Source organism: Euleptes europaea, chromosome 17 (assembly GCF_029931775.1).
Source record: "Euleptes europaea isolate rEulEur1 chromosome 17, rEulEur1.hap1, whole genome shotgun sequence".
Classification (NCBI taxonomy): domain Eukaryota; kingdom Metazoa; phylum Chordata; class Lepidosauria; order Squamata; family Sphaerodactylidae; genus Euleptes; species Euleptes europaea.
In genome coordinates this window covers 36,008,313-36,029,495 of record NC_079328.1, presented here as the reverse complement: position 1 = coordinate 36,029,495, position 21,183 = coordinate 36,008,313, and the positions used below count along the sequence as shown (strand labels likewise).

The 21,183-nt window shown below is 48.8% G+C and overlaps 1 protein-coding gene across 1 annotated transcript; it reads left to right on the top strand.

The window, feature by feature from the left end:
• E2F4 (E2F transcription factor 4) lies at positions 1 to 16,512 on the top strand. Its single transcript, XM_056862652.1, has 10 exons — positions 1 to 147; positions 4,884 to 4,993; positions 6,875 to 7,036; positions 8,849 to 8,892; positions 9,781 to 9,842; positions 11,002 to 11,272; positions 13,317 to 13,508; positions 14,347 to 14,394; positions 15,712 to 15,756; positions 16,331 to 16,512. Exons 1-10 carry the CDS (start codon positions 19 to 21, stop codon positions 16,444 to 16,446), a joined length of 1,179 nt encoding a protein of 392 aa, XP_056718630.1. The 5' UTR covers positions 1 to 18; the 3' UTR covers positions 16,447 to 16,512.
• The last annotated feature ends 4,671 nt before the right edge of the window (positions 16,513 to 21,183 follow it).

Below are 21,183 nucleotides of genomic sequence, written 5' to 3'. Positions count from 1 at the left end.
GGGCGCTGAGGCGGGCGGATGGCGGAGTCCGGGCCGCAGCCGCCGGGGGGCGGCCCCAGCCGGCACGAGAAGAGCCTGGGGCTGCTCACCACCAAGTTCGTCTCGCTGCTGCAGGAGGCCAAGGACGGCGTGCTCGACCTCAAGCTGGTGAGGCGCGGGGGGGGCAGCCCCCCGGGGCGTGTGGGGAGGCCGGGGCGTGTGGGGAGGCCGGCAGCCCCCGGGAAGGGACAGGGGGTGTGGGGCGGCGGCGGCAGGGTCAGGCTCGCCGCAGTGACAGGATCCCGCTCAGCCCTGCCTCTCCCCCCCCCCCCATTGGAGCGCATGGAGTTTGCCGGATCATGCTCGCGTTGCAGGAGGAGGCCGATTCCTACCTAGGGTTGCCAACCTCCAGTATGTTAAAAGCTATTTATAATCCTTCAGTGTTACTCCTCTGAAGATGCCAGTCACAGCTGCTGGCGAAACGTCAGGAAAGAAAATACCAAGACCACGGTTACACAGCCCGGATAACCTACAAGAACCAATATTTATAAACTTTTTATAATTTTTTATTAAGTTTAGACAATTATGTATGTACGTTTGTATTGTATCTCACTTTTTTAGGTCGTTTTTCTGTCTACGGATTGACTCGAAGCTTGAAAAAAAAAATCTGTGAAATGGGAATGTCGCCGGGAACCCATTGCGCTTAAAGAACATTCTCCGTGACTGTTCGATACACTTACCTGTTTGGATGTACTATGTGCATTTTATTGTGAGCACTTTGTGCCCTGGTTCTTGTAGGTTATCCAGGCTGTGTGACCGTGGTCTTGGTATTTTCTTTCCTGACGTTTCGCCAGCAGCTGTGGCAGGCATCTTCAGAGGAGTAACACTGAAGGACAGTGTCTCTGTCCTTCAGTGTTACTGTCCTTCAGTGTTACTTCTCTGAAGATGCCTGCCACAGCTGCTGGCGAAGCGTCAGGAAAGAAAATACCAAGACCACGGTTACACAGCCCGGATAACCTACAAGAACCAATGAACTCTGACCGTGAAAGCCTTCGACAATACTTTGTGCCCTGTTTTGTATTAGGACTCTTGTCCGTGTTGCTCTCTACGGGGATTTGTCCCTTGATTACCCCGTGGCTTTTTTTTGCTCTCTAATATACTCTTATAAGCATCTTATTTCTGTGTATTAGAGTCGCCTTATTAGGCATTTTGTTCGCTTGTATTGTTTTGAATTCTAACCTCTAGGTGCCAGCTGGAGATCTCCTGCTATTACAACTGGTCTCCAGCCGATGGAGATCAGTTCCCCTGGAGAAAAAGGCCGCTTTGGCCATTGGACTCTATGGCATTGAAGCTCCTCCCCAAACCCCGCCCTCCTCAGCCTCCATCCCGAAAACCTCCCGCCGGTGGCAAAGAGGGACCTGGCAACCCTATTCCTACCCCCCCACGCTCCACACGTACCAAGCATGTGTTTATGGTGCCTAGGAGTAGCGTGTAGCTGGATGGTGGTCTCAGTATAGGACCACACTGATTCCTCCCCCTCCCTTGCTAGCATCAGTGTAGGTAGGATGAGGAGGAAGATGGAGCATGCCAGGCAGCATCGGTCCCTTCCCTCCACAGAGATGCGGGTTTAAGGGATGGACATAGCAGGATTAAGCTTGGTGCTCCTCTAACCAGCCCTCCTTGATAGATTAGTTGGGATAAAAGGAGTACTGGTTTATCTGGCTGGATCAAGTTCACTCCTTTCTGCCCTCCGATGTGTGTGTGAAGTCTGGATTCTGCTAGGCAGAATCTTGTCTTGCCTCGCCACAGAGAGGGTGGGTTTAGGGAGTGAGGGGTGGTGGGATCAAGTTCAGACCCCCTCCTCAATAGATTTGGATGTACGGAGTAATAGTGTCTGGCTGGTTCAGGCTCTCAGCACGGGATGGGACTCCCTTCCCCGGGTGTGCACACTGGTGTAAACGGAGCAGTAGTGCTCGGATCATCTCACCCGAGCCATCCTGATTTCCTTTCACTGGGAAAATGGCACCCAGTGACCTTCTTTCACTTTTCCTATTGAGGGCATCTCGACACGAGGGGCCAGCCTTATGGCTGAGGGGCAGCCCCATTGTATAGGCCTTACCTTTTACCTGGGGGGGATTCCTCCCACCCCTGCAAAACAGCTTCTCTTGTCCTTGCCCTTCATCAGCAAAGCATTGTACCGAGGAAAGCATGCCTGCTAAGGCGTAGCATCGGCTGGGGGAGAGGCTGATTTGCATGGCGGGTGTGCAGGAGTGCATGAAGGGCTTTCTGGTTGTGCAGCACAGGTTGGCAGCTTGTCTTGGTTCAGCGCAGGTGTGACACGTTGCTGGCCCAGAAGCGCAACTCTGGCAGTGCTGGGGGAGCCTGCCTTACCACAACAGCAAAGCTGGTGTAGTCTGCTCTTCCTGGAGAGCTTAACTTTAACTGAAATCTTCCTTGGTTCTGCTGCAGTGCGGGGGGTGGGAGGGAGAAACCCCATCAACAGTCTTGCAGTTGAAACTGCTCACTGCAGTGCTCTGTGTCGATCAAATGTAGTTGATCAAGAGAAGGAAAGAAGCTTCTGATGCTGTCAAACCACAAGCTTTTTTCAGTGAAACATCAGCAGAGTGATGTTCTAATTCACATTTGATGGTTTGTGTGTTACCTTTGGAGGACCGTGTCACATTCTGATGGGGAGGTTGGCTTCGCACATTCTTGCCTCTGAGACAGACAAAAAGAAGAGTTGGTTTTTATAGGCCAACTTTCTCTACCTTTTTAGGAGAATCAAACCGGCTTACAATCTCCTTCCCCTTTTCTCTCCACGACAGATATCTTGGGAGGTAGGTTAGGCTGAGAGCTCTCAGAGAACTGTGACTAGCCCAAGGTCAACCATCAGGCTTCATGTGGAGGAATGGGGAAACCAACATGGTTCACCAGATTGGAATCCACCGCTCATGTGAAGGAGTGGGGAATCGAACCCAGGTCTCCAGATTAGAGTCCACTTCTCTTAACCACTACTCCACACTGGCTCTCTGTATCAATAAGAAATGTAAGTGACTTTCACTCTTGCTTATGACCCACTTTGAGCTAGTGACTACTGGAGGTGACTAGGCAAAGCTAGGGCAAGATGATAAGCCAGTGTGGTGTAGTGGTTATGAGCGGCAGACTCTAAACTGGAGAACCAGGTTCAATTCCCTGCTCCACATGAAGCCTGCTGGGTGACCTTGGGCTAGTCACAATTCTCTCCAAACTGTCTCAGCCCCACCTACCTCACAAGGTGTCTATTTGTGGGGAAGAGTAGGTGATTGTAAGCTGCCTTGAGACTCCTTAAAGGTAGAGAAAATAGCAAGGTATAAAAACCAATTCATCATTGTCATCATCAGCGTGGTGTTGTGGTTAAGAGCAATGGTTTGGAGCGGTGGACTCTGATCTGGAGAACCTGGTTTGATTCCCCACTCCTCCACATGAGCGGCAGAGGCTAATCTGGTGAACTGGATTTGTTTCCCACACCTACACACTAAGCCAGCTGGGTGACCTTGGGTAAGTTACAGTTCTATTAAGAGCTCTCTCAGCCCCACCTACCTCACAGGGTGTCTGTTGTGGGGGAAGGGAAGGTGATTGTAAGCCGGTTTGAGTTTCCCATAAGTGATAGAGAAAGTCGGCATATAAAAACCAACTCTTCTTCTATCATCATGAAGGGGCAGTTTCTTTCTGTTGTGAGCTGGCCATTCCTGGGTCTGTGGAAGCCGCATTCCACAGTGCCCAATGAATTCTCGGTTGGCAGCTTCACCCTGGAGCCTCCTCCTGGAAATGTGGTTTTCATTGGGATGCAATGGCTCTAAACTCTGCTACACAATGTCCTGGGAACCAGAGCCAGACTTGTCTTGCCAAGCTAGTTTTCTTGCAAGTGTTGGAAAGGCTTGGAAGCAGAGCATAGTAATTATACCTACCATTGGCCTGAACCCCAGCAATTTCTAGTTGAGCCATCTCTGACAATGGAGGAGTCACACTTGGTTACTGAGGCTAGTAAAGTCTGGCAGAGTTCTCGTGTAGTCATCCATGTAGGCCACTAGCACTAGTTGCCCTTGCAGCATCCTGTGGCTGGGAGTTCCACTGGATTAGTTGTGTGTGAGGCGAAATCATACTCTTCTTATTTCTTTTGAACAAGCTTCCTATTCATTTCAGCTAATGGCTTTGGGTGTTTTGCATTTTGCGGCAGAGTGAATCATTTTTTCCAATGAACTCCACACATCGCTCATGACTTAAGAGCCTCTGCCTTGTTTATAGTTCAAATATGTTTCTTTTGGAAGGCTTCTGAATCGTTTTAAGATTCAGAACATGGAATCTAGTTGACATAGTAATATGGCCTGGGTGCTCCTGCCACAGCTGCCCTGTAAAATCTCTTTCATAATTGATTTGCTTAGCTTCAAATTGAGAAAATGGCAGGATTCAGTTGGGTTCCCAGGAACTTTATGGTGTCCTGGCTCAGGAGCTGTTTGGGAGCAACATGAGTTGTGTTTCCTTTGTGATTTGAGTGACTGTTACTGAATCTAAGTGTTTGCAAAATGGAACTCCTCCAGCTCACTGGCAGTGAGATCAAGCCATCTTGGGGATCCTCTGGAACCCCAAGACCAGCATATTCATTGTTACTTTCCGTTGTAAGCTTGTCATGTACAAACCACTGCACAGAATGGAACATCTGGAGGCAAACAGGTCTGACTTGATTCTTGTCCTGTAGGATGGGGGTGGGGAGAAAAGACTTGTCCCTGGATGCAACTGACAAAGTGGTACTCGACTGGAGGTGGCTTTTCGGTATTATGTTTGGATATTGTGATATCGAGATGCCCTCAGGCAGGGCACAGTGATGCATTCGTAGCACTGCGAATTGTTTTCTGCTTCCTCCTTAGGCAGCAGACACCCTGGCAGTGCGGCAGAAGAGGCGCATCTATGATATCACAAACGTCCTGGAGGGCATCGGGCTGATCGAGAAGAAGTCTAAGAACAGTATCCAGTGGAAGTGAGTACCGATAGATTAGCTGCGACAGAAGAAGACCCTGAAAGCAGGCTTTTATTCTCAGGAGCACCCGGGGGGGGGGAATTGCTCAAGAACTTCCATCGCCGCAAATAGGACTTGCCTCCACGGGCAGCGCAGACAGTGTTTGGCTCCAAGCAGAGCACGGCGTTTAAGCCAGCTTCACCAGCGGCGTTGCTGCGCTCTTGACTTGCTTGGCAGTTTAATTTGAAAATACCTTTTGATGGGAATTTTGAAATAGAGACACAGCACTGTTGATCTGATTCTGTAGCAGGGGGGTTGTTGTCTTCAAAAGATGCATCTCCTCTAAATCCACAGCGGAGTCTCAGAGCAACAGAGGAAGATTCCTTGACCTGATCCTTGGGAAATAGAACGTGATTGGGGTTCAGGAAACTCTGCCAAAGGAATTGTGGAAAAGAACAGTGGGATGGGGGGGGGAACTCTGTGGGGAGCTGGATGGAGGGTGTTGGGCCTGAGAGGGGAGGAAGGAAGCTCTGTCCTAAGCTGGACTGGATAGCGCCCTCATGTATTTCTGTGGTACTCACTTTGTGGTCCTCAGAGAGCCACATTCGCCATCATCACAAGCAACCGAACGAGCAGCAATGGCTACGGAATGCCCTGAGCACCACCTCATTAAATGCACACATAAAGTAATATTAAACACATAACTCTCCCGCCTTCCCTATTTGTCCCGGTTGTCCCCTCTTTACTTCCTCCTTCCAGTGCCCCTTTGTCTTCCTGCACTGTTCTCTATGGTTTTAACTCTAGCTCATTACCAGTCATGTGTCACTTCCGCATAGCAAACCCCCCCAAAGCCTGATATTGGAAAAAGAGCAGCAGAAAGCATGTGAAAGAACCACACGCGGTTCATGAGCCACCGAGTGAGAACCACTGATTGATTTATTGACAACACTTCTGTGCCTCCTCCCCGACAAAAGGTTTTCAGGATTGCTCACAATAGAGTAAAACTTTTATTGAAAGAAAAAAAAAGCACCATACATTCATTCGTTTGTTAAAAAACATTTAATTACTTCTTTTTTCTGGAAACTGGACTCACAGTATTAAGACAAGAGGGAGGGGAGGGAAAATACGTACCTCATTTAGCTTTTGAGGTATGGGAAGATCCAACCTCCTCCACCTGATGCTGAAAACTCAAATGCGTGGGCATCAGACCAACCGATATTTTGCGGACCATGGTGGAGAGGGCTCCATATGCAGTTGTTGGCTGCCCTGAGTCTGACCTTGGTTGGGGGAGGGCGGCATAGAAGTTGAATAAAATGAAAAATAAATCTGACAGCCACCCCACCTTCCTTCAGCAGCAGTGCAGAGCCTTTGCTGTGGAGTTCTACAATCGGGCTGCATATTATGTGTGGTGGAAACGGCAGTGCCTCTGATACCTGCACTAAAGGCAGTATAGGATGCCAAATGGTTTTGTTATTCCAACAGTAAATAAGTAATATACACAAACTAATTATACAGAAATAGCTAAACAGTCCAAGAAGTGCAGTACAGCTACCACCTCTTGCAATAAAATCTTCAAGTGAACTTGTTGTAAAGACAAGGTGGTAGTCAGTTTCACAAACCCATCAAACAGCACACAATAATTCACATTAGCACAGATGGTCTTCTAGAAAAAACAATTTCATTGTCAAACTTCCTCAGTGTGCCTGATGTGAGCTTCGCAAACACAAAAGGCAAATAAACATGAAATTACTAATTGAACGACGACATATATCTGATAAGCACCGGACTTTATTGCATGTACATTTAGTATTGAAGTGCCTCCAATAACCTTCTGAGTCCCCTTGGTGGAGAGGCTGCCCGTTTACAGCTCTTGTTCCCCTCACCTCCATTCCCCCTCTCCAGAGGCGTGGGCCCGGGCTGCAACACCCGCGAGATCGCCCACAAACTGATCGAGCTGAAGGCCGAGATCGAGGACCTGGAGCAGCGGGAGCGAGAGCTGGAGCAGCAGAAAATGTGGGTGCAGCAGAGCATCAGAAACGTTTCAGACGACGTCCAAAACAACAGATATCCTTTCCCCACGACGTGGTCTACTTTCCCTTCTCGCTTTTACCCTCGGACTCTCCTGCTGGAATGGACATGAGGAAAATGTTGGGTCCCAGCCTCTGAAGGAACATTGGAATCAAAAGCTGAGGCAGCAGCACCCTCCGTCCGGAGAGTCAGCACAGTGTCATTTGCAAACATCAAGAGTTCAAGTGTTAACTCGCTGAATCAGGTCTCCAGCAGTAGCCAGCAAGAGGTCTGGGGGTGGAGATAGCCACTGCTTGTGGGTTGGTCCCTGCAGCTGGTAATCAGAGGAGCTGCAACACGTGGCAGAAAACCACCTCTGTTCATTATGGGCTGTGTGGCAGTGGCCTTCTTTTGTGGGTCTTTGCACATCTGTCTGGTTAGTTTGGAGGCTTTGAGGGCTAGTAATTTTTCTTTGAGAGAGAGATTAACTTCTTTTTACTCCCTATCATTCACAATGAATCTATCCCTCCCCCCATGTAGGAACTCACCTAACCAAAAAGCAGGGACATTTTGACCTGTATAAGCAGGGAAAAATAATTTTGATTATAATCATTTCCATACTTACGGAGTTCCTCACTCTTAATGAGGGCAGTTACCCTGTGCCGTTCATGCCTTCCCACTGATAATTTTTTGTAAAGTGCAGCATGTTCTCTAGATAGGGCCATTTTTATCCCAGCTGCATAAACTGAAATTAGCATTTGGGGTGGAATTGACAATTTAATTTCCTTCCTGATGTCCTTTGCTGTGTGGTGTACTGGTTGAGAGCGGCGGACTCTAATCTGGAGAGCCAGAGTTGATTCCTCACTGCTCACATGAGCGGTGGACTCTAATCTGGTGAACAGGGTTTATTACCCCACTCCTCCACATGAAGCCTGTTGGGTGACCTTGGGCTAGTCACAGTTCTCTCTGAACTCTCTCAGCCCCACCTACCTCACAAGGTGTCTTGTGGAGAGGGGAAGGAAGGCGATTGTAAACTGCTTTGATTCTCCTTAATGGTAGAGAAAGCGAGGTATAAAACTAACTTTTTTTCTGTTCCTTTACTGCCAAAGAGAAACGCTTTATTTATTTGCTTCCTTTATACCCTTTTTATACTTCCTTTTTCTTAGCAAGCTTGGAGCAATTCCCAAGGTCTTTTTTTAAAAAATATGACTGAATTTGGGGTCTTTTTGATCTCCCACTGGATAAATAAAGTATGCTTTTTAATTTAAGCAAGGGTTAACAATCTTTTTCATGTCCCTTCTCCTTAGACTAGACTGTCATCGTTCTTCCAGCATGGTGTAGTGGTGAAGAGCGGTGGACTCTGATCTGGAGAACCGGGTTTGATTCCCCTCTCCTTCACATGAGCAGCAAAGGCTAATCTGGTGAACCGGGTTGGTGTCCCCACTCCTCCACATGAAGCCAGCAGGGTGACCTTGGGCTAGTCACAGCTCTCTCAGCCCCACCTTACCTCACAGGATGTCTGTTGTGGGGAAGGGAAGGAGATTGTAAGCCGGTTTGATTGTTCCTTAAGTGATAGAGAAAGCTGGCATGTAAACACCAGCTCTTCTTCTTCCTTGCGTTTCTTGTTTCCTTAATGCTAAAATTAAAAAAATCCATATCAGAAGAATAGTCAGTTTTAAAACTTCACACTCTGTCACTTTTGTTTGACACAGACATAACTGACATTGGAGATGGGGGTGGGGATATTCTACAGCAAAGGTGGATGCAAAGAATAGGTTTCATGTAGCTTCCGCAGCTGTACCTGTTGTAGATCTTGGAATGATCTCTTTGCTACTGGATGCAGCAGACATTTCCCTTAACTCCAGGAACGTTAGCCTATGTGACTGATGAGGACCTCTGCAAATGCTTTGCAGGTGAGGCTAAAGTGCCATTTCCTAGCTAGGCTCTCCCCCCACCCCCAAGTTCTTTAATGCAGCTCATTTTCCCATGGTAGGTGCTGCTTCCGAAAAGACATAGGCAACTTTGCATTCCTCCAGTGAAGTCTGTTTTATTTCCTCTTCCACATGCACCTTATTTAAAGGTCCCTTTTGCACATACAGAGCTCCGGAGAAGAAGGGTTGGATCTCCCAGTTTCCAGTCACTTTGTCCAGACTGAGTCTTGCTCCATTGGTGGAAGTCCTTCTCTGTCAAAAGACAACTTAGCTGGAGGCAGTTGTGGGATCCCACCTAAACTGTTTTCCCGTTGGCCTTTCCTCACCCTCTGACTTGACTAAACTGTGGTTTGCCGAGTATGTCTGAAGGCAGGCCTTGTGCCTAGCCTTGTCCTTTGAACAGATGCTGTTGGAGTTCACCCTATGCTGCCATCTGCTTATTGCACGGCTAGACTATCTGGGACGAAATTGGTCATGCCCTGTACACGCAAATACCCTTTTGGCAAAATTCACCTGAGGACTCTGGCCAAATGGTAGGATGTCTCTGAAAGCATCATACAAGGAATGAGGAGGGTACATCTTAGGAAAAAGCACAGGTGGAGTTCTTAACATAACATAAGAAAGGCCATGCTGGATCAGACCAAGGTCCATCAGGTCCAGCAGTCTGTTCACACTGTGGCCAACCAGGTGCCTCTAGGAAGCCCACAAACAAGACGACTGCAGCAGCATTCTTCCGCCTGTGTTCCACAGCACCCAATATAATAGGCATGCTCATCTGATCTGATCCTTCCTTGTGGGTTCATGCGTACTGTGGCATCTGTGCTCAGGCCAACTCAGCCTGATGACTACTGCCTTTGTTCTCTCTTTTAGGTGACACGTTGCTAGCCATTCGTGCCCCATCGGGTACTCAGCTGGAAGTTCCCGTTCCCGAGGTGGGTTGCGTGTGTGGGTAGAGCGGGATGGGTGCTTGGTGGAAAAGAGCCAGTGTTGGGAGTCACGGCCGGGAGGCTTGGCTTTCTTTTGCAATACTGATACCATTACTTCAAAGTATTAATGATGGCGATACTAATAATAATTTAGAAAATTATTTGTTGCCTGGCCTTCTCTGCAAGGGAAGTCACAAGAATATCACAATCGTCTGTTGGACTGTTAAGATGTGTTACAGGTTTGAATAATATTTATTTACTGTTACGGTGTTTTATTTTAACTGGAGTGTTGTTGGGAATCATTCCCTCAGATGTAAGCTGCCCTGAGTCTGACCCTGGTTGGGAAAGGGCGGGTTAAAAATCTAATAAATAAATGAGAAAATTTCAGAGGGTAGCCATGGTGATCTGTGTTAGAACATCTAGATTTGAGTCCATTAGCACCTTAGAGACCCAATGGGATTTTGGGGGCATAAGCCTTCGAGAGCCAAAGCTTATTCCATCAGATACCAAGATAAAAGATGCAAAGGTCCCTTCATCAGGTAGAATAAGAAAATACATCCACCAGGCAGCTGCTCAGTTTCTCCTTCCATCACTATAATGCTAAAGCTACCATTATGAAGAACACAGGGTGGTACCCTTAGCTAATTAAAGCATAGCCAGCAAAATCTCTCCTAAAAAGGCCAGTCTGGAGCATATGTACCTGCAAAGGCTATATTTTGAAGAAGTCCTGATCTGAGGTTAGTGGACGAAATGGGCCGGGTGTCCATGGGCTGAGTTTGCTGAAAGCATCTTTGGCCGCTCCAAGAACATCCCTATCTGAGCTCCTAAATGGTGTCTTGAACATCTGTGTAGCTTTGTATCAGCTATAGGACTTGATCAGAGTTTGGGGTGCGGGTTGGGGAGGGCCCATGGCTCAGTGGTAGAACATCTGCTTGGCATGCAAAAGGTTGCAGGTTCAGCCTCCGGCATCTCCAGTTAAAAAGGACCAGGCACTAGGTAATGTGGAAGACCTCTACCTGAGATGCTGGAGAGCTGCTGCCAATCTGAGTAGACAGTACTGACCTTGATGGACCAATGGTCTGATTCAGTATATGGCAGCTTTATATGTGTTCACGTGTGTGTCAACAAAATTCCAAAGATGCACTTATTCTTTTTTCCCCCTCAGGGCTTGAACGGGCAGAAGAAATACCAGATCCATCTGAAAAGTACAAGTGGTCCAATTGACGTCCTGCTAGTCAATAAGGATGTCTGGAGCTCCCCTCCAGTAGTACTACCTGTCCCTCCCCCAGAAGACCTTATCCAGTGCCAGCCAATCACTCCTTCCAAGCCCCATTCCCAAGAGGCGTCCCTCCCCAGCGGTGCCCACCTTTCCGCACCTGGGCCCAACAGCGTTCAGGACCAGAGCCCCGCTGCTCAGAAAATATCCAGCGCCGCAGGTGAGCGGGAGGTGCGGGTGGAGAAGGGTTTTGTGGGAGCAGGAAAGGGATTTGAGCTTTGCCCTCCAGTTGCATGCAGACCTTTGAAGGAGGGGGTAGTAACAGCCTTGGTTAAATTCATGTGGGACCAGAAATCTTGGCCTCCAGTTGCTGCTGCAGGGATGATATTAGAGAGGGGGGAAAACACTTGCATTTGCTCACCAATGCATTCTCACTGTGGTGGTAAAACTGTTCCTGATCTGTAACAGTTCAGACTGCGGGATGAGGTGGGGGTGTCTCCTCACATTATCCAGTATTCCTCTATACAACCCCCCCCCAATAACTCAAAGAGAAAGACTCTAGTCTCTTCCTGACATGCTAGTCTTCTGTGAATGGGGTGAGTGTGCGATTTGCTTGGAGTGTGTGAATTGTGTGGCGGAGCCTTTAGTTGTGGTAGCCCGGCACCTGTAGCTGGACTTGGTGCAGCCGGGCACAGTTCACCACTGTGGAGAATCTGGCCTGGATCTTTATTCTGAGCCATATGGAATTGGCTGCCCGAGCTTCCGGAGAGCTTCTGTTATCCTTTCTTTAGAAGGAGGGGCTGCTGCTCAGTGGTAGAGCACCTGCTTTGCATGCAGAAGGTCCCAGGTTCAATCCCCGGCATCTCCAGTTAAAGGGACTAGACAAGCAGGTGATCTGAAAAGACCCGCCTGAGACCTTGGAGAGCCGCTGCTGGTCTGAGTAGACAGTACTGACTTTGATGGACCAAGGGTCTGATTCAGTATAAGGCAGCTTCATGTGTTCAGAAGAAAAAAATTAAGTAGTGTTCTTCTCAATGTTTTGTCCACTGCCCTTACTGTCTTCCATCTCACTTGCCCCTTTCTTCCTCTCTTACCCACTAGCACCCTTGCCCAGTTTATTTTCAGTGGTGCCAGTCACACTGAGTAGTGGCTCTCATCACCCCATTCTCAGTTCTGGAGGCCAGGGTGGCATGTCAGATTCCAGGAGCCTGTCACTGGCCTCGTCCTGTTACGTGCAGCGGCATCCTCAGTGGATGTAGCGTGTTACCTCAGCAACTGGGCACGCGGGGCGACAAGCCAGTATCTTGAGGCCTAGTGCCTTGGGATTTGTTTGCCTGCCCCGATGTTCTGAACAGCTGCTCTTACCTGCTTCTTGAGAAAGGCTTTGCTTTCACAATGCAGCAGGAAAGTGGCAGGTTTGCCCCAGGCAAATATTTGCTTTGCATCGTAGGCCTCGTGTGTTCTCTCAAGAATTAAATAGCAGTTTCCCACTCTTAGCTCTTGGAATGTGTTCAGCAATCCGCAGCCTGTCTTTGTCTGCAGTCCTGACATCAAACCCAATGTGTGCCTCTCTGTTAACTGTTTTAAGACTGATTTTCATCCTGGCATCCTTCACCTTCCGAGACCAGTAGGCTCTAATTAAAAAAAAAAAAACTAATAATTTGCAGACATACAAGCTGAGTGGGGCAGTGAGGGGGAAAGGCTATATGGAAATTCCCTACTTTTACTCATGGGTCTCCTCTTCTAATATTGTGTGAGGGGGGTTGAGTGGGCTGGTTTTCCTCCCCTCCCTTTTCCACTGTTGTCCACATTCAGTGCCAGATGGAGCATACTTGGTCCTTGTAACTATAAAAATTTCTTCAGTTGATTTATAAGGTTGTATTTTTCTGCATACCTGGGGAGTCTTCTTGACTCTGCAGAAGCCCCTGTTTTATCAGGAGGTCACCTAGTTTTCCTGTCTTGGTGACGGTAATGAAAGGACAGCCTCCTTCCTGTTAGATCTGTTGATAATTCTGATATTATACGATAAACGTAGAGGCCTTAATCCGGCTCGGGTGGTCAGCCTGGGTCTTGGATGTACCCCTTGAAAAGACTGCAGGTTGGGGGCTCCCATGATGCACTGCTGCAGGGAGGTGGGGGTGGGAAGGCTTTTTCACCCAGCCTCCTCCCTGCCACATGAGTTTTTGGTCAGGGTGCCTGGAGTCGGTGCTGTGTGGAAGCCATGGCATGCTGTGGAATCAGAGCTCTCTTTGACCCCCTAGCAGACAGCGGCATCTCGACAGCAGAATCCAGAAGCAGCAGGGAGCTGGACTCGCTTACCCCTTCGACAGCGCCCACCAGCCCTCCCGCTGGGCTAGACACGCAGCCCCTCCAGTCCTCCGCCTTGCTGGACAGCAGCTCCGTCCTGCCCAGTCCCTCATCCTCCTTTGAGCCAATCAAACCAGCCCCCACAGAAAGTGAGTGTCTCTTGTTGGGGCTTTTGGGGTGGTGCTTGGGTAGAGTTGCCACTCTAGGTGGGGCCCGGAGTTCTCCTGAAATCACAGCTGTTCTCCAGACTACAGAGATCAGTCCTCCTGGAGGAAAAGGCAGCTTCGGAAACTGGACTCTGTGGTACTGTATCACCACCAAGCTCCTTCCCCTCCCCAAACTCTGTCCTTTCTAAGAACTATCTCTACCCATTTTGACTTCATACATCTTTATGACTGAGAGAATTTGAAAAATGCTCTTCAGTAGATCCTGCTCCAACATGCCAGAAGAAAAGGGTTGGGGGTTCATCTGAATCCAGGCATAAAGGAGGGCTGCCCAGCTGCCGTCCCTAACTGCGAAATGTCGTGGGTATAGAGAAGCGGTTTCCAGAATACCAATGGTGATTTAGGATGATGTACCTACAACTGCAGACTCAAGCTGATTAAAAAATAAAACCTCACGATTATCCTAGGGATTTAGGTTGGAGAGGGTGCTGATAGTTCTCTGGTGAGAGTATCTCTAATGCTCCCAAAAGCTACAGTCTCCATATTACCTAGGGAGAAGGAACATTTGTTTGATTGTTGATTTGTATAACACTTTTCTGGCAGCAGTGAAAGTGGTATACAAAGACCTTTCAGTCTATACTATACGCAGGGCCTTAAGTGTCAAAAGCAGCTGTGGCTGAATTGGCCTAGTCTACCACTGGAGCAACGTGTTCATGTATTGCAAAACGTGGGATACCCAATCAGGGTTGAACAAACCATGCGCGTTGCAGTGTTGCAGGAGTTTCTTGTCGCCACATGAAAGCCTGTCTCTTCTGTCTTTCAGTACTGGAGCTTCCCAAAGAGCTTTCAGAGATGTTCGATCCAACGAGAGGTATGTTGCCGAACCACGTTTTGCTCTGCTTTTTCTGGACAGTAAAAAGGGTCCCGTGCCTGCTTGGATTCTTTGTGCTGTCCGTCCGGGGGTGGGGTGGGAATGCCATGTGCATAGAGGCCCTAGAGGGATTTCTCTTCAGACCCAAGCCTTTAATGGTGTGTGAGTGCACGCTCTCATGCTTTGGGAAGAGTCTTGCAGCAGAGCAGCCTCTGCTGGATACTTGTGGATTAGCAGCCAGTTCTGTCACTGTCTAGCCTATCTGTAACTCTGATAGCTGAGGCTATCGTATTTTGGTCACGTCATGAGACGACAAGAGTCACTGGAAAAGACAATCATGCTAGGAAAAGTTGAGGGCAGCAGGAAAAGAGGAAGACCCAACAAGAGATGGATTGACTCAATAAACGGTCCTCAGTTTGCAAGATCTGAGCAAGGCTGTCGAAGGTAGGACATTTTGGAGGACATTGATTCTTAGGGTCGCCATGAGTCGGAAGTGACTTGACGGCACTTAACACACAAAACTCTGTTTAATTTGCACACAAGACTTGGATGTACTGCAGGTTATTGCTTGTCTCTACTTGCATTTTGGAACACTTTCCTCCAGTTTTTATTAAATGAACTGCAAATACATCACTTTAGCCAGTTTCATACATACCAAATAAATACATATAGTGTAATGAGCCAGTTTCATGGAACACAAACCTTACTGATGTTTTACGCTGGGTGTGAAACCAACATAGCCTGCAATCCCTATTTCGTTTCTGTTTTATCAGTCAAAAAAAGATTACTTAAATAATGTTGCAATAATAGTTCTGTCAAGATGCAGCTGACTTATGGTGACCCCCTCGTAGGGTTTCAAGGCAAGTGACATTCAGAGGTGGTTTCCCATTGCCTGCCTCTGCGTAGCAACCCAGGCCTTCCTTGGTACTCTTCCTTCCAAGTACTAACCAGGGCCGACCCTGCTTAGCTCGTCAACCCTGATGAGCTTTTGGGCTAGTGAGGGCTGTTCAGGCTGCTGTGTTACAGTTAAGGTTTAAATATATCCAATTACAAAAATGCCAACAGTACCCTTCCAGCAGATATTTTACCAATCCATACAGGATTAAAAAGGTAAAGGTAGTCCCTTTGCATCCCCATTAGGGAGAAAGGCGGGGTATAAATTAATTAATTAAATAAAACATAAGTAAATGTACTTAGGTGAAGATGGGAAGATCCCCTGAAGCATGGGACAGAGTAAAGGGGAAGTGAAAAACAAGTCCCGGCTGGGAAGCCGATGGCAGAATACAGAAGTGTAACGTGTCTCTTTCTCCTACACAGAATGCATGAATCCTGAGCTGCTTGAGGAGCTGATGTCCTCTGAAGGTAAGGCTTGAAGCCAGGGATCTCCAGCTGTCTTGAACCTGTGGGCACCACCACAAAATGACTGCCCAGGGACCAGGGCGAGTGGCTGAATATTGGGAGGTTCCAAGCCAAGGCGCCTCTGATGGTCGAGGCAGCTGTGTCTGAATGGGCCACGCCCTGCAGACCCAAAGGGGAGGGGTCTCCCAGGCTCTTCTGACACACACCCTGTTCCAACGAGGTAGAGGCAAGCTGGGACTGAAGAAGCGAGCGGCACCACAGAACACATTAGCAGGCCATATGGGTCCCCATGGACGGGTGCCAAACGGGATCGCAGCTTTAGGGATAGAGGTCTCTAAAATTATGCATGGTATGGAGAGAGTGGACAGGGAGAAGCTTTTCTCCCTCTCTCATAATACTAGAACAATGCTGCTGCAGTCGTCTTGTTTGGGGGCTTCCTAGAGGCACCTGGTTGGCCACTGTGTGAACAGACTGCTGGACTTGATGGGCCTTGGTCTGATCCAGCAGGGCCTTTCTTATGTTCTTCTGTCCTCCCATGCTCCGGTGTCCCTGTTAACTCTGCTTTCTCTTTGGCCAGTGTTTGCTCCCCTGCTGCGCCTCTCCCCCCCTCCCGGCGATCATGACTACATCTACAACCTGGACGAGAGCGAAGGGGTGTGTGACCTGTTTGACGTGCCGATCCTCAACCTCTGACTCTTGGCATGCCATCTGGATGGACTTTGGGATGCGCCGACGCATAGATTTTTTAAATAAAGGACAACTGTCGGTTGTGGGGGGGAAAGCCCCTCCATGGTTTTGGGATTCCTTTTTTTTTTTGCTAGTGCTTGAGTGACTCACGTGAGCTGCTGTGGTCTGGATGGGAGACCAAGAGGGTGGACTTGCTCCCAGGCTTGGCAGCCTCCTTATTTGGGGCTTCTTCCTTTCCCATGTTGCACAGGCTGCGTCTCCAATTTTTACCTCGCACCATTTTCGCTGGCCTCTCCCCGGATTCCAAGTGGAGTTGCTGTTGAACCTTCCTGTCCAGCCGAAGAGCTTTCTCAGGTCCACACGCCCGCTTTTGGCTTTCCTGCACTCCTGGAAACACTTTGTATTGGGAACCCGAGGGCTGATCTGCAGCCCGGTGTATTTGGGAGAGCACATCTCATACTTTGTCCTCATCACTAACACAACTGTGCTATTTTTGGCAACTACTTTTTGGTGAGGGGGTGGGAGACCGGAGCCCCAGGGATCGTGGCCACCTTACTTTGCATTGGTGTAGGACAGATGCTTAGAAACTGCATTTTGCGGGGGTTCAACCCCCTTCTTTCGAGGCACAGTGATCTTCTCGCTCAGAAGGCCTCTATGAGTTGAGAGGGTCTTCATTTAGTGGCACAGGTGATCGAAAAAATGCGGTTCCAGCTTTGCACAGTCACTTTCTTCCAAAGGGACATAATTGAGAAACAGATGGCTCCGGACTGCTGTTGTAGCGTATTTGGTAAGGAAACACCTCTTTTGGGACCTTTCTGTCAAAAGCTGTAAGCTGTGCCCTGCTGGGCCCTGAGCTCTATAGCAGAAGCTGGTAGTGGTATTCCATGACTTCCCTGGTCAGCCTGAGGACAATATTTAGATGCTGGAGGTGGGCTGGATTGGCTCAGTGGGCTTTCAGGCTGCCAAATGGCTGCATAGGTGCGCTGAGTATTCCCTCGCCACGCTCCAGGCTGTACTGGGTTGTAATGCTAGCACGTCTGTACTTTTCTTAGGCTTCTCCTTCACCTTCTAATGACAGATGTTTGGGTTTTTACCCCCCCCCCCCGGTTGATCATCTGAAGGGAGGGTGAGAAATCTCCCCTTTTGCACTTCTGGAAGTCTTTCCCGTGGGTAGCCGAGCCATCACTTGCTTCCTGCTCTGTACTCTTAACCTGAACTTAAACTCTCCACGCTTCACAGTGGTAGATAAGCTTTACTGCCAAGGAGAGTCGTAACGGCTAAAGATCTCCCCCCCCCCAAAAAAAACTTTGCTGTGTGGAATGAAGTCTGATCTCAGTGGGACTTTGCGGACACGTAAGTATGCGTAGGGCTGCAGATGAATTCGGATCTAGGCTGTTCCCAGAACCAGGGAGTGCTTTTCTGTTGCAGAGAAGTGCTGACCCCTTATTGCAGATCGACCGCACGATACTTTGTGGAGTTGCCGGTTGTGAATGGCATTGCAACCGATGGGCTTAGACTGAAGTAACTCGGCATAGGATTGCACTTGCTAGTCTTACTTGCTGGAAGTGGTGAACTAGGCCTATATGCCTCCATCTTTCACAGAGGAGGCATACTGTTTGCCACACACACACCCCTCCAGAATAGAAGCTCGTTTCTGTTTCCAGAGGCTTAGAGTCCTGTGAAACACCTGCTTGGCTTTTTCTGGGCTCGAGGGTCCCAGATTTTCTGAGTGTCTCTCTCTTCTTCTCCCTCACCCCATGCCTCTAGGAAGCTATCTGGCTCCCCCCCCACTTTGCTTATTCACATGGGTTCCTTGACATCTGTGTGTGATGGATTACTCTGATAGCCGTCCCTCCCCTTTCTTATCTGTGCTGTCAATCTCTTGTTAGATGACGTCTGGAAAAGAAGATACCTAGAGAGATATACAATGGGAAAAGTGAATTTTGATTCATATATAAAGATTATTTTTATACTTTTTTGCAGCAAAAACAAAAATCCGCCTGTAATATTTGTACAGTGGGGTTTGTTTTTTTGGAATGAATAAATAAACAGATCCTTTCCAAGGGTGCCTCATATCGGGATAAGCTATTACCCCTGCTCTGTACTGATGCTACAGTAGGGACCCAAAGCAGATTAGGACGTTTTCCCCTTCTTCATTTTATCCTCACAGCAATCCTGCAAGATAGGTTAGGCTGAACACGTGACTAGTCATAAGAAAAGCCATGCTGGATCAGACCAAGGCCCATCAAGTCCAGCAGTCTGTTCACACAGTGGCCAACCAGGTGCCTCTAAGAAGCCCACAAACAAGACGACTGCAGCAGCATTATCCTGCCTGTGTTCCACAGCACCTAGTCCAAAGTCACCTGGCAATGCTGAATTAAGAGATACTGCTGTGAGCTTCCTTAGTGAGCAGTGGCTGGAAAAGGGATTTAGTTTGGGACTTGAACTCAGTGGGTTGGCTCTAGCAGTGGATTTCTGTTAATGGGAAAGAAGGTAGGTGTTTTTTGTTTTTGTTTTTTTGCAAATTTCCCCCCTCTGCAGATCCCCTGCCCTGTTCATCCTTCTGCTGTTCCTTGGAGCTTCAGGGGGGGTGGGGGCCATAGCTTAATGGTAGAGCATCTGCTTGGCATGCAAAAGGTCCCGAGTGCAATCCCTGCCATCTCCAGGTAAAAGGATCAGGTAGTAGGTGATGTGAAAGACCTCTTGTCTGAGACTGCAGTGGCTGCCAGTCTAAGTAGGCCGTACTGACTTTGATGGACTAAGGGATTCAGTATAACGCAGTTTCATGTGTCCACTTTGGGTATTTCCAGCTGCAGTGGTAGGTGAGAGTCCCGTTCCATTGACAAAAATCCCACCAGCTGGAATCACTGCCGGATCCGACCCATTAGTTGGTAGCGGAGCCTTTCTCTTCTAGGTTACACGTTCACAGAGGTCAACCTCTTACACTGTGAAAACAGATCGCTGAAATCTCTCGAAGAATCTGTAACGAAGGTGGCTAAAGTACCAATGCCAGGGGTAGGGAAACGAGCAAAGGCGCTCCTAAGTTATGTCATTTTAGAGATAAATCCTGTTTACTGCAATAGTCCTGGCAGAAAAGGGCGATAAATTGCCCACTGATCCTGTGCCGGAAGCCTTTTCCCAACCGTAAATGCAGCATGTGATAGCTTTTCCCTGCCTGTAGTGGGAGTGGATGAGGAAGTGAAAACAGCCCTGTTGCAAACGAAGATTGGTGGCCTTCTATAGTGGTAAGCCTACAGATGCCACTCCCTGCCAACGTCCGGCATTAAATCACCCACTGCTTCCTCCCTGCCCATGAAGGGTCTGAGCCCAGTGACCGTTAGGGCGGTGGCAGAGTTGCTGGAGCCAAGTTCTGTTTGGTACTGGCCACCAGTGGCCCCTCAGGGCAGCGACCATCTAGAACCTTCCCTGTTAGGTAAAGGGCCAATGCAGCCCTGGTTTGCACTCACCATAAGAAAAGCCCTGCTGGATCAGACCAAAGTCCATCAAGTCCAGCAGTCTGTTCACACAGCGGCCAACCAGGTGCCTCTAGGAAGCCCCCAAACAAGGCGACTGCAGCAGCACCATCTCTTCCTGTGTGCGACAGCTGGTCTGGGAAAGCATTGTGCTCCTGTTGATGTGGTGAGAGGTGACCTTCCTTTCTGTGTCCCAGGAGGCTGGTTCAAACGTGTGGTGGGAAGGGCCCACGAGTCACAGCGGACTCAGGGCGGCCCCGCAGGGTTTTTAAGGCAGGAGACGTTTGGAGACGGTTTTGCCATTGCTTGCCTCTGTGTGGGCTGGGAGAGTTCAGAGAGCTGTGGCTGGCCCAAGGTCACCCAGCAGGCTTTGTGTGGAGGAGCGGGGAATCGAACCGAACTCAGTTCTCCAGATTAGAGTCAGCCGCTCTTAACCACTACACCCCGCTGGCTCGATTCAAATATTTGCTTCTGTTTTAATTATTGTTATTTTACTTCATGTAACATAAGATCACCCTTGCTGGATCAGACAAGTGATCCACACAGCATCTTGTCTCACACAGAAGCCAACCAGTTATTCTGGAAGGCCAAGAAAAGGCCATAGAGGCTGAGGCCTTCCCTTGAGGTTTTCCGCCTCTGACTGAGGAGGTTCCCTTTAGTCACCATGGCTCTAGTAGCCACTGATGGACTGACCCCCTACTTTTCTCCCTGGGAGGGACCCAAGCAGATTACATCATTCTCCCCTTCACCGTTGTATCCTCACAACAATCCTGTGAGGTCAGTTAGGCTGAGAGCATGTGACTGACCCAAGGTCAATCAGTAAACTCTCTTGGCAGTGGGGATTCGAACCTGGGTCTCCCAAATCCTAGTCTAACACACTAACCACTACATTCTGCTGGCTTTCACTAGCTGCTAACCTGCCCAGGCTATGATGTATGAATCAAGGGCTGAATGGGCAGGTGATGGAGGCTTGGCCAAGGGGCAGAGTTTATGTACCCCACATGAAGCTGCCTTCTACTGAATCAGACCCTTGGTCCATCAAAGTGAGTATTGTCTACGCAGACTGGCAGCAGCTCTCCAGGGTCTCAGGCAGAGGTCTTCCGCATCACCTACTTGCCTAGTCCCTTTAACTGGAGATGCCGGGGATTGATCCTGGGACCTTCTGCATGCCAAGCAGAGGCTCTACCACTGAGCCACAGCCCCCCCCCCCATCTGCTACTTCCAACCCAACTTGAAAACAGTTGCGATACACCCTGGCATCACCCTGCAC